Here is a 13,161-nt window from a genome sequence, read left to right on the forward strand (position 1 = left end):
GTGAGTGGAAATACTAAAGGCCCTGTTGAAATCTACTTCCCCAGGAAGTCTTAAATTCTGTTCAGGAATTTATATAAACCGCGCGGTTCCTACCTCTATGTGCTGAAACATGTAAGGGTGGTTACAGATCTTCCTCAGCTGCATGATAGTGTTCATCAGGGTCTTGGTGCCTCCTTTGCCCTAGGTAAAGGAGAGATTCCCAAGTCAAAACCACAATCAAAGGGCAAACTCAGAGGCAATCCTAGAAAGCTGGAGATAAACTTTCCCCCCCAACAGACCCACCAGTAGAAATCGTCCACCTCCCCCCGGTTAGGTCGCAAAACTCCTTGAGGGAAATGGATGTGTCGCGCACTCGTATCAATCCCTAGTATTCAGTAAACGCCTACTTAATGGCGAGCACCGTACTATGCGCACTGGACAGAGCGCTACTAGAAGTAAGAGACATGATCCCAGCTCCTAGGGAGCTTACAACCAATTGTGGAAGACGCCAAATTTGCCAACGGGAGGAAGAAACAATCAGAGCTTAAATAGTCGAGTCCAAGTATTGTAACTGAGCTCAAATAGTGATTTTTACTAGGTGCTGAAATAAGCAATTTAATAGGTACTTGAATAGAGTATGTGAATCCATATACATAACTCTTTTGGGTGGCTGGGAATGCATATGTACTGAAGTGGTAGACAGGAGGATATGAGCTTCCAGGAGAGTTTGGAAGACAGAGTGGTGGCGGCGGGCAGATTTGAAGGAAGAGGGAGTGTCAGGCAAGAGAAAGGGTTTGAGCAACAGGTCGGAGGCAGGAGAATCGAGAACGAGGCTCAATGAAAAGGTGATCTTGGGGTGGACAAGGAGCATAAGCTGAGATATAGTGGGGGTAGAGGGGAGAGAACTGAGTGCCTTCAAGCTAATAGCCAGGAGTTTCTGCTTGACTGGAGAGGCATGGGTAACCACTGAAGGTTACTGAGTGCACAGTGTCCTTTTAGAAAAATCATCTGGTAATAGTGAAGTGCCGACTGGGGAAGGTAAAGAATGGAGACAGGAAGCAGAGTTTCATTCCTCCCCTTCCTGACCTGGGTAGACTGGATCCCATCTACTTGCAAATTCTCACTTCAGAGGAAGCCCTGGATTCTACTCGTAGCCCTGGATTCTACTCGTACACTTGCTGTTTGTTACATGGGGAAAATTCAACTTAGGCTAAGAAAGTTGATTATTTTCACGTAAGGTTCACTCAAATGCATCTGTTCTCCCCCTTTAGACTGTGGGCTCCTTGTGGGCAGGGAATGGGTCCACCAACCGGGCTACGTTGCCCTTTCCCAAGCAATTATTACAGTGCTCTGCATACAGTAAGCGCAGCGCTTAATACAGTGCCTGGCACAGAGTAAGTGTTTAACAAATACCACAATTCTCAGTAAATACCACTGATTGACTGATATTTATTGAGCGCTTACTGTGTGCCGAGCACTGTACTAAGCACTTGGGAGAGTACAATATAACAGAGTTATATGTTCCCTGTCCACAACAAGCTCACAGTCTAGAGGAGGACACAGACATTAATTACACATAGTAAGCGCTCAATAAATACGACTGATGATGATTAGAGGAACGAAAGTGTGTGGTCTGGGTTGCAGTAGGAGGTAAGGTGGCTGAGTGCTTCAAAAGCCAATAGGAAGGAGTTTCTGTTTGATTTGGAGGTGGATGGACAACCACTGGAGATTTTTGAGGAGTAGGGAAACGTGGACTGAACGCTTTTATAGAAAAATGATCCGGGCAGCGGAGTGAAATACAGACCGGAGTGGAGAGAGGCAGGATGCAGGGAGGGCAGCAAGGAGGCTGATGCAGCCATCAAGGCGGGAAAGGATAAGTGCTTGGATGAACGTGACGGCAGTTTGGATGGGGAGGAAAGGGCAGATTTTACCAATGCTGTGAAGGTTGAACCGACAGGACTTAGTGACAGACTGAATGAGTGGGTTGAATGCGAAAGATGATTCGAGGATAACACCAAGATTATAGACTTGTGAGACGGGGAGGTGGTGGTGGCGCCTACAGTGACAGGAAAGTCACGGGGAGGGCAGGGTTTGGGTGGGAAGATAGAGTTCTGCTTTGGACATGTTAAGCTTGAGGTATCGCCGGGTTATCCAGGTATATGTCCTGAAGACAAGATGAAATGTGAGACTGCTGAGAGGAAGAGAGATCGGGGCTGGAGATGTAAATTTGGGAATCATCTGTATAGAGGTGGTAGTTGAAGTCATGGGAGTGAATGAGTTCTCCAAGGGAGTGGGTCTAGATGGAGAATAGAAGGGGACCCAGAACTGAGCCTTGAGGAACGTAAATCAATCCTATTTATTAAACGCTGTGTGCAGAGCACTGTACTAAGCACTTGAGTACAATATACGATTTGGTAGATGTGTTCCCTCACAAGCTTAGAGTCCAGAGGGGCAGACAGACATTAAGACAAAGTACACCTATGTACATCCATGGAAACTACCTCCATCCCTTCTGCCCCTCAGCGGCCCTGCTCCTGGCAAGCTCCGTGCATGCCGATCTGGGGATAAAAGCTGCTGCCTTGTGCTACTGGCATCCCTCCCTCCCCCACACCACACAGTCAAGCTGCCTCCTCGGGAACCAGCCCCGACTCTCCTTCGTGCCATCGAGGAGACTCCATCCCATCCCGCCTTCCACCACCCTGGTAGCATGAGGCCACCACAAGAATGCAGGAAGACTGGTGGCTGGGGTAGCTGTTGCCGTGGCTACAGGCGGCCCTGGCACTCTGAGCCCCGAGAAATCCTGAAATTCTGCTTTTCTGGCCACAGACCCTTACTGAGTTTGCTTTTATTCTGTGTGATGACGTTACGTTTTAACAGTTCATCATTCCTGATGTGTCTGTCTCCAGACCCTTCTCCCCGCTTCTGCTCCTTCGGGCCCAGAGTCCTTCGGGAATAGGCCCTGGATAATCAATAGTATTTATTGAGCACCTACTGTGTGCAGAGCATTGTACTAAGTGCTTGGGAGAGCACAATACAACAGAGCTGATAGCCACATTCCCTGTCCACAACAAGCTCGCAGTCCAGAGCAGGGAGACAGACGTTAATATAAATCAATTACGGATCTACATGTGAGTGCTGTGGGGCTGAGGGAGGGGTGAATAACGGGAGCAAAATCAGGGCTATGCAGGAGTGGGAGAAGAGGAAATGAAGGCCGTCCACCTGGACTCACAACCGGGCAACGACGGCGGGAAGGAACCTCACGGGTCTCTGGGCCGGGTCCCGCTAAGCCGGAAGAGCCGAAGCAGTGGGAGCGCAGGCCGGTTTCCCCCCGGTTCCCACCCTGAAGCAACCCGTGCCTCCTCTAAGCCCTACTGGGATCCTGAAAAACCGCAGCCTGGGCCCTGCACTATGCCTGTTCCTCTGTGCACAGATGAATTCTCAGAGCCCCCAAACCAGTAAGGAGCCAGTCCAATCCCCGCACCACCATGGAGTCCCAGAGCTTCCCAATCAGGCACAGGAGCCACTCATCTGAGCTGCAGGGAGATGGTGACTCAGTGCCAGAAATGGGGAGGGCCAAACAACCGCTTAGAAATAATTCACGCCAGCACGGCCGCACCAGCGTGACGCTTGGATGGCATGGCTTACTTTCAGCTCTGGTCCTAGCTCATGCATTTGCCTTCTATCGGTATGACGCACCAAACGGGAGAGGGAAATCTGTTTTTAGCAATAGGCCGCGATTGCGAGATATCACGTAATCACAGCAAAGGTCCTCAGACGCAGAATTTTAGCGCCGAACCTTCTTATCTTTCTCGGATCCATCGGTGAGCAGCACTCCTTTGGCCTGCATATGTCGGTAGAGCACTCGCTGTAACGCAGACATGTCGCACTTGATCACATATTCCACCTGAAATGAATCAGAAGAGATGCCTGTTGTAAATAAATGAATAAATGACCAAACAGAAAACTCCACAAAAAACGACAGCGGTTCTTTAAAACCCCGAACCAGCAGGGCCGGAACACTCAATTAAAGAACCTCTGTTTGGCTGGCAGCTTTTTACCTTTTCAGGCAATTGAGCTTCTACTTCTTTCTTTAATCTCCTGAGAAGGAAGGGGCGAAGAACTTTGTGTAAACGGCGGATAATTAGAATAGTTTCTTCTTCATTCAGGTCCACCTGTTTTTACCAAACGGGAAATAAAAAAGTAAAACCTTTTCAATCAAGGAGGAGACAGATCTTATTTACGGCTTTTGGCCGAGTTGTTTCAATCTCCAATTTGGAGGCTCTCTGCAGAAACCCCAGTTTAAAGAGCCTGTTGGTCGCTCTCTCAGGTGACACATTTTATCCAGTAGTCACGGAAGAGGAACTTTTGCTTTTAGCCCTTGATCTTCCGAAATTATTTCAGAGCAATTCACTATGAAACCAAGTTAGAAATTCAAAATGTAGTTTATTATAAGGTGGGAATTTAATTAGGACAGACACTCTAAGATTCAGTACTCAGCCCTCTTTCCAATGATACCTTATAATAATTAGTGATAATTATGGTATTTGTTACGCACTTATTATGTGCCAAGCACTGTACTAAGTGGTGGGACAAATTAAACAGGTTGGACACAGTCCCTGCCAGCCAAAGGGCCTCACACTCTAAGTAGGGCAGCGAATGGGTATTGAATCCCCATTTTACAGATGAGGGTACTGAATCACAGACAAGTTAAGAGCCTTGCCCAAGGTCACACGGCAGACAAGTGACAGAGCCAGAATTAGAATCCAGTGCCCTTTCCACTACTAGGTCATGATGTTTCTCCTATGCCGTTTATTAAACTTTGCATTTCAAAATGTAACTCTGGCGTTACATACATACACATCAATTTGGTCCTATAATTTTTAAGATAACTACTAAATCGCCCTCCACCACGCCGCTTATATGCCACCCCCAACGCCCGCCACCAAGAAAATGTAAGATCCCACTTTCCTGTCAGATGACAAACGGAACTTCTCAGAGTACAACAGACAAAAGTTGCTAGTGGCGGGCTTTCTTTTGCGTACCTTTTCCCCTGTCATGGCAAAAGGGGCGTTAAACCACTGCTCGAAGGTACTGCAGCTCTTGAAGATGGTAGGCAGCAAGAAATTGAGCAGGGCCCACAGTTCAGGTAGCTTGTTCTGTAGTGGAGTGCCTGTTAGCAGCAAACGGCGTGGAGCTACGTAGTGTGTGTTGAGGACTTGGGTTAGCTTACAATGATGATTCTTCATCCTGTGACCTTCATCTACAATCATGTACTTCCAGCGAATCTGCTCAAATGTGACATTTAAGGGTGGGGGAAAGGAGAGGACGAATGAGTCACCCAGAGTTTTAAGAGGAATTTTTATCCTTCCACCATAGGGTAAGAATCAGAACCAAGTCTCCATGCAACTAAACCCCTATTCTTCAGAGAGAAAGACTTTTCTCATACCCTGTCAACTGCAGTCCGGTAAAGAGAACGGTGAGTCACAAAACTGAACAAGTTTTGGTCTTGGATGCATTGCAATACATACATTTATCTCGGGCTCACCCCTTGGAAACTGGTGTGCGTAGAGCCAAATCTAAAATGGCAGCCAGCAAAAATTACAGCAATCCAGGGAGCTTATCGCAGTATGTTGCTGTGCTGCACCATATACAGTGAGGAACGCTGCCCAAAGACCACCCCCCTGCCCGCCTTCACTAATCAGGCCATATATGATTACTGTCTACAACCGACTGCACTTTCCTTGCAGATTCTATTATAATGCACATTCCCTGCTGTGCAGATTTAGTAACAAAGCTTTCCTCGACACTCCCTTGATGAGGAGTTCCCAAAGTACAGCCCATTCATCCCTCTTACCTTGGCAAGAATATGTTTATCTTTAATGATGTACTCATATGTAGTGAGCAAGACATTAAATTTTCCACTTCGAAGTTGAGGTACAAAGGCACGTCTTGCTGCCGGAGAGCCCTGGTAAAAACAAACACGAGTTGAATCTTCCAGGAAAGGGAGAAACCAGAAATTATGAGTAGCAACTGTGAGCTTAAGGTGTCAACGGGACACCCACGTGGGGTGGCGGAGGAGGCGAGAGGAAATGTGAGACTGCATGGGAGATGAGTAGCCCAGATGGAATTGGGAGTCATCCACAGAGGTGGGAGTTGAAGGGATAGGAGCGAATGAGCTCCTGATAGAGGCGAGCGAAAGGAGGCCCTACGGCCACTCGTAATATATCCTTGAGAGAGCGGGGTGAGAGAGACCGAGGAACGAACAGAAGAGGAAGGAGACCCAGGAAAACTGTATCAGCAAAACCAAAGTTAGAGAGCATTTCCAAGAGAAGCAAATGTCACACGGTGTCAAAGGCGGGCGAGACGTCAAGAGGGATGAGGATAGAATCTGTTAGATTTGGCAAGAAAGTCATCAGTAACCTCAGAGAATGTAGTCTCTGTGAAGCGGAGGGAGTAGAAACCAGAGTGTAGTGGGTCAAGAGGGGCGATGGAGGAGATGAAATGGTAGCAACATTCCACTCCAGGAGTTTGGGCACGAATGGGATTAGAGAGAGGTGGAAATAGCCGGAGGGTGCAATGGGATCCAGAGAAGGCTCTTCTTAGCTGATGGGAGATCTGAGCCTGTTTGAAGGCAGAGGGGAAGGGGCTCCCAGAGCACAAGGAGTTGGAAATGACAGGGAGGACAGAAGGGTGAGAGCAAGAGGGGATGGGGTAGATTCTGAAAGTAGGCAGAAGAGGAGTTCTTGACGGAAGGCTGGGGAAGATGAGCGTGGACGTAGGTTGAGAGGTAGTTGAGTCGGTGAGCGGGTGGGCTCTGGGGAACTCGTGCCTGAGGGTTTCTATTTTTTCAAAAAAGTAGCTGGCAAGGTCGCCAAGGGGAAAGGATGGGGGAAGTGGGGATACCGGGTGTTTTAGGTTGGGGTTGAAGGTTTAGAATAATCGGTGGTCACAACAGCCATGGAAGTGGATGATGGAAGAGGGCAGAGTTGTTAAGCAAGAGAGGGCAAATTTGATGTGGCAGAAGAGGTGTCTCCATTTCCATCAACAGCACTCTGAAGCATGAGCGCAAGAGCAAAGGAAGTAGATTGTGAAGCTGACCCAAGGCTGGGGGTTGGTAGTGTGACGGTAACGGAAGGATGAATGCAGTCAGCATGGCCTGATGGGAAGAGCAAAGGCCAGGGAGCCATCTCTGTGACCTGGGGCAAGTCACTTAGCTTTTCTGTGCCTCAGTTGCCTTATCTGCAAAATGAGGCTTCAATATCCATTCTCCCTCCTACTTGGTGGGACAGAGAATGGATACTGAGAGAAGAGAAGCAGTGTGCCTCAGTGGAAAGAGCACGGGCTTGGGAGCCAGAGGTCATGGGTTCTAATTCCGCCTCTGCCACCTGTCAGCTGGGTGACTTTGGGCAAGTCACTTCACTTCTCTGGGCCTCAGTTACCTACCTCATCTGCAAAATGGGGATTAAGACTGTGAGCCCCTCGTGGGACAACCTGATCACCTTGTATCCCCCCCAGTGCTTAGAACAGTGCTTTGCACATAATAAGAGCTTAACAAATGCCATCATTATTATTATTATTATTATTGGTGAGCCCACTGTGGGACACAGACTATGCCCATCTGGTGATCTTGTATCTACCCTAGCACTTAATACAGTGCTTGGCACACAGTAAGCGCTTAAATAAGACAATGATAATGGAGAATGGGGGACGGGAGAGGAAGGATTTGAGTTCCATGGAGAGAATGGTATTGAGGACATGGATTTGTGCATTAATGGAGGGAAGAGTTGGTATGGAGTCCAGGAGGGTCATGATGGTTGGGGATAAGAGGGGGGGGATCTTAAGATCGGAGTTGGTGGGTGGAAGAGAACAGTTTTGCCAGGAAGGGGCACGTGGGTGAGGTGGCAGCTTAGGAGGCTTTAGGTGGCAGGTTAGGAGGTCAGAGGGGGATTTCGAAATGGTAGATGGTAGATGGTACGATGACTTGTCCAGCGTGTGATCCAACTGGGGTATGGGTGTGTTGGAACGGAGGAGGTCCGAGGCTTTGAGGAGTGAGAGGAAGAAAGGCAATTGGTGGGGGAGAGCAGGAGAACCCACAGGGATGTTCAAGTTCCCAAAGATCAATGTAGAAGACAAAAAAGAGGAGAAAAGGCATCAAAATGGAAGCAAGGCGAGGTGGGGAGTGTAGACTGCAACTAGCAATCATACTTGTGTTGCACTCTCCCAAATGCTTAGGACAGTGCCCTGCACACAGTAAGCTCTCAATAAAAACCACTGATTAAATGACTGATAACAGGTAACAGAGGCGGATGGGTGATAGAGGTGAGGGATGGAAGGGGTGGGATAATGCAAAAGTGACATGGAGGAGGGGAGGGAACAGGCAAATTTCTCTACAGGTCAGGGGCAGTGAGACACCCTTGGCAAGTCAGGACTGTGATGGCAAGGAGTGAAGATGACAGAAACAGGTTGAGCATGAAGGAGAGTTTGCTCCCGACAGAATGGAGGGGTTCCAGAGGCCACATTTAGAGCTGCACGGTGGGGCGATGGAGGGAGAAGGGTGTGAAAGGTGGAGAGAGATCGGAGAGGAGTGAAGCTGTCGTTTCAAAGCCTGAAAAGCCTCCGACTGTTACCATTCCTTTCAACATACCATAGAACAAAACAAACCATCAAATATCAAGTGGAAACTTCTGACCACCAGTTCTCTCCCTCTTACTTATCCACTGTCCTCTTCCACTAGGCTCTGAGTGGTATTCTTCATTCTTTCCAAGCTCATCTTCTCAGGGTACCTGGGCTCTCAACTTGCTTGCCTCCAGCCACGCAATCAAGCCCTCTCTCCCGCTTGCCATCCCCATTCCCCTTCAATTCGCCAGACTCTACTCTCCCCATTTTCCAAGCCCTGAGGAAATTCTCCTCCTCCAAGAGGCTTTTCTCTGATTAACCTTTCACCTCCCCTGAACTACCACCCAACGACCACCTCAGCACTCATGCATTAATAATAATTATAGCGCTTACTGTGTGCCAAGCACTGTTCTGAGCACTGGGTTAAAACAAGTTAATCAGGCTCACACTCTTATCCCCATTTTACAGATGAGGTAACAGGCACAGAGAAAGCTAAGTGACTTGACCAAGGTCACACAGCAGACACGCGGCACAGCCGGGATTAGAACCCAGGTCCTTCTGACTCCCGGCTCCGTGCTCTATTCATTAAGCCATGCTGCTTCCCTAACTGCGCTGATAACCAATATACTTCTGAACATAATGACTTACATACTCTATCTTTTAAGCACTTATCTGTATTTTCTTCTTCCTCATCTGTCATTTATTTTGTGTCTGTCTCCTTTCTTTAATTGCCAACTCCTGGAGAGCAGGGATTGTATCTTCCTCTACTGTACTCTCTTAAGACTTTACTCCTGCACTCTGCACATAGTAAGTGCTGAAAAAAAGACTACCGTCTGAGTACCACAGAAGCAACTCTTAAAGGAGAGCACCACCCAGGCAACAGGTGACCCGAAAGTGAAAACCAACTGTGGAAAGGTCTCGTGGCTCTAGGGAAACCACAGGCATTCCTCAGGCCACTTCCAGGCAAGCCACTTTCAAGGTTAAGTTTGGCTTTACAATCATTTCTAGGAGACCAGTGATGCAACTGAGAAGACGTCTGGAAAGCCCTGTCGCATGTACTGGTAAAGGGACAGCCAAGGCACTGAGGCGGGGAGGCCACCGGTAGTGGACAATGGGGACTGATCATGGAAAACTCCAGTAAGGTGGGCTCTGAAGCAGGAAGCTGCAGCACAGGAAAAGGCAAGAGATTATCTTGGAAGCAAATAGGAGACTCCTGCGAATAGTTCTGTAACTAAAAGAACTGCGGCGGTGGGGTGTGGTGGGAGGGGGATTTTGGAGGAATGTTTAGACCCCCTTGGAGCAGTTTCTGAAAATGGCTGAAAACTCTTTTCTTTACTGAATCACAATTTGGGGACTTCACCGAAGTCCCCAAATTCTCCCAAGTCACTAAGATAAATGACAAAAGAAACGTGAGCCAAAGTGCAGACCACAAACAGCTATAAAAATACCACAGCTTAATATGCTTACACCGGAGAAAAATGCTTATAAATGCTGTAGATATTAGCTGAAGAGGTAGCTCATGAAAGTACACACGAAGATGCTATACTTATTGTTCCTTTGTGATCGTAAAATTTTATTATTCAATCTATCAACTAGCAACCCTCCTTGATCAATTTTTGGAAGCTCAGCCATAGGTAATTATAATGATAATAATGATGATAGCACCTGTTAAGCACTTACCATGTGCTAAGTACTGGAGTAGATAAGTTTATTGGGTTGGGCACAGTCCCTGTCCCACGTGGGGTTCATGGTCGGAGTTAAGATTTTATCCCCATTTTCCAGATGAGGTAACTGAGGCCCAGAGAAGGGAAGTAAATGACCTCTCCAAGGTCAGGCAGCCGCAAAGTGGCCGAGCTGGGATCAGAACCCAGGTCCTGTGATACCCAGGCCCACGCTCTTTCCACTTGGCCACACTGCTTCCCCATGGATCTCAGACTTGTGGGTCAACACCACATTCCCTTAATTTTATCCTATACACCTTGGGTGGGGCAAACGCAGCAGCTTCCCCACAACATTTTCTCACATTAACCCTGCACTTTTCCTTGGTGCAGCATACAACAGCCTTAGTAATTTGAGGAGTGGTCCATGGGTTGAAATATTTGTCCACTGCTGGTCCCTAGCCGTAGCACTATCAACAAAATCTACTGAATGCCTACACTACATTAGGCATTTAGGGACCATACTGGCATTAAGCGGTGGTATTTGAGTACCCATTTGTACGCAGAGCACTGTACTAAGCGCTCGGGAGAGTGCTTACACAGGCTTGGTAGACCCAATCCCCACCCACAAGGGACTTACAGTCTAGAGAGGGAGGCAGACATTAAAAGGGGCAGATCCACGTGCATAGATGATGCAAAACAGAGAGGGAGTAGGGGAGATGAGGACTTAGGGAGGAGATGCAATTTTAATAAGGTTTTGAAGGTGGGTAGGGTGAAGGTCTGTCAAATATGGCACGGGAGGGCGTTCCGGGCCAGAGAGAAGATATGGACAAGTGGTCTAGGGTCACATCTCCTCCAAGAGGCCTTCCCCAATTAAGCCCTCTTTCCCTGACTCTCTCTCCTTTCTATGTTTATGCACTGGGATCTGTACTTGGAATTCACCCCACCCTCAGGCCCACAGCACTTATGTTCCCCTCTGCAATGTATTTATATTAATGTCTGTCTCCCCATCTAGGATGTAAGCTCGCTGGACTCAGGCAACGTGGTGCTGTTCTGTGCTCTCCCGAAAGCTTAGTACAGTGCCCTACACACAGTAAGCACACAAATACCATTGATTGATTGAGAGAGACAGACAAGACTGAAGTAGAGTAAATAGGCTGGTGTCAGAGGAACAAAGGGTGCGGCTGGGTTGCCGTAGGAAAGCAGTGAGGTAAAGTAGGAGGGGGAGAGCTGATTGAGGGCTTGTAGAAAGGAATTTGTTTGATGGAGTGGATGGGCAGCCACTGGAGGTTCTTGAGGAGTGGGGAGATGTGGACTGAAAGGGTTTTTGAGAAAGATGAACCAGGCAGCCGAGTGAGGTAGGGACTGGAGTGGGGAAGAGACAGGAGACAGGTAGGTCAGTGAGGAGGCTGATGCAGTAGATAAGGTGGGAAATGATGAGTGATCAGAGCAGCATGGTAGCAGTTGGGATGGACACACTGAACACAGCGTAATTGAGACGATATACACAACAGATAATTCCCTCACCTGTGATTAATTTATTGATAATCTCCTTTAAAAACCAACCCCATAATCATCAACTATTTATGGGAGGGGAGGAGGGGCATGGTCTAGTTTACCTGTCTATAAAATGGGAATAACAACTCCCGCCTCCCCCTAACTCACAGTGTTAGGAGGATAAAAGATATGACGTGGGTAATGTGAAAGCGGTTTTATTTTCCAAAGTGTTATAGAAGCTCTCTTTCTAGGATCTTCCTGTCTTGACCTTCCTACTAATTCCTCCTCTCCTGCCCTCACGAGCACTGCAAACACGGGATCCTGGTAACAGGGGCTTCTCATCTGCAGGACGCTTTCTGCCTCCCTGGGGTTTAGAACCCTCAGATTCCACCAAAGAGCAATTTTTTCATACAAATCTGGTGATTCATGGGCAAATTCACTCTAACCTGGGGCACTGCTATGGAGGAATACCCACCCGCAACAAGCGGCACCCGCCTTTTCACTTTATTTTACTAGGTTTCACTCCAGTTCGCTTAAATGATAGTCTCAGGTTTCTGAATTTAAAATAGGTCATATTTGAATCCACTGCTTCCGAGCATTTTACAAATGAGGCACATCTCATTTGCCATATCACCATGTCCAGTGGCTGACAAGAAAGAGCCTTTTGCAGCACTGAGAATGCAGGACCTTACCTTGTATGATACTTTTACCACAGAAGGAGCCCATTTATCAAATTCGTACGCCCAGTTCGATAGAGTTCTATGTGGAAAAAAAAAACAACAAAGGCAACTGTAAAATCTCATCTCACCTAATGAACAGTATATTAATGTTAAATATGACCACCTGACCAGTTCCTCACAGATGGACTGTCAAACTCAGTTTTCCGAAACTAATCTAATTTCATATAAGCAGATGGAAAATAGAATTCTAGGAGGTGCTCGTAAATACTACTGACTGATCCACAAGCCCAGGGGTCATCCAGACACAGGGGGATTTGAACAGATGAACTCTCTGGGTTTCTCTGGGATTCTCTTTGGGCAACAATGCTCCTAACCCATAGTAGACAAGTGAGCAATTATCCAATTTTTTAAGACTACAACGTGAGGAGGTTTCCAATTTCCCTTCGGTAGTAATACTTGAGATGTAATATCCTGAAAAATTAAAGACTCTGTTCTTGTTTTCTCTTTCTGCAGGAGCCTTGTGCAGGTCCCATTTCTTACTCAAAACAGACCTAGAGGACTGGGTAGGTGTGAACGCAACTAACTATGATTATGAGTAGATTAAGTAGGAGACAAAGAATATCTGCTAACAGGTGGTATTCCTCCCTAGAAGAAAGTTTTGCTAGGTAACTAAAACAGGAACAATAATCACCTAAATAAAAACTATGAGATTTCACAACTCTGCTCTTGAG

At 47.4% G+C, this 13,161-nt stretch overlaps 1 protein-coding gene across 4 annotated transcripts in view; it reads right to left on the reverse strand.

Annotated features, from left to right (window-relative positions):
- Positions 1-13,161, reverse strand: part of SMARCA4 (SWI/SNF related, matrix associated, actin dependent regulator of chromatin, subfamily a, member 4) — an 86,244-nt gene that overhangs the window by 31,139 nt on the left and 41,944 nt on the right. For all 4 annotated transcript variants that reach the window (XM_038771413.1, XM_038771416.1, XM_038771415.1 and 1 more), the window contains 6 exons: positions 12,443-12,509; positions 5,834-5,944; positions 5,022-5,264; positions 4,038-4,151; positions 3,776-3,883; positions 94-180 (listed from right to left, as the gene is read on the reverse strand). In XM_038771413.1, coding sequence (XP_038627341.1) covers positions 94-180; positions 3,776-3,883; positions 4,038-4,151; positions 5,022-5,264; positions 5,834-5,944; positions 12,443-12,509 — 730 coding nt within the window. The remainder of the gene's footprint in view (positions 1-93; positions 181-3,775; positions 3,884-4,037; positions 4,152-5,021; positions 5,265-5,833; positions 5,945-12,442; positions 12,510-13,161) is intronic.

Source organism: Tachyglossus aculeatus, chromosome X2, assembly GCF_015852505.1.
Source record: "Tachyglossus aculeatus isolate mTacAcu1 chromosome X2, mTacAcu1.pri, whole genome shotgun sequence".
Lineage (NCBI taxonomy): Eukaryota > Metazoa > Chordata > Mammalia > Monotremata > Tachyglossidae > Tachyglossus > Tachyglossus aculeatus.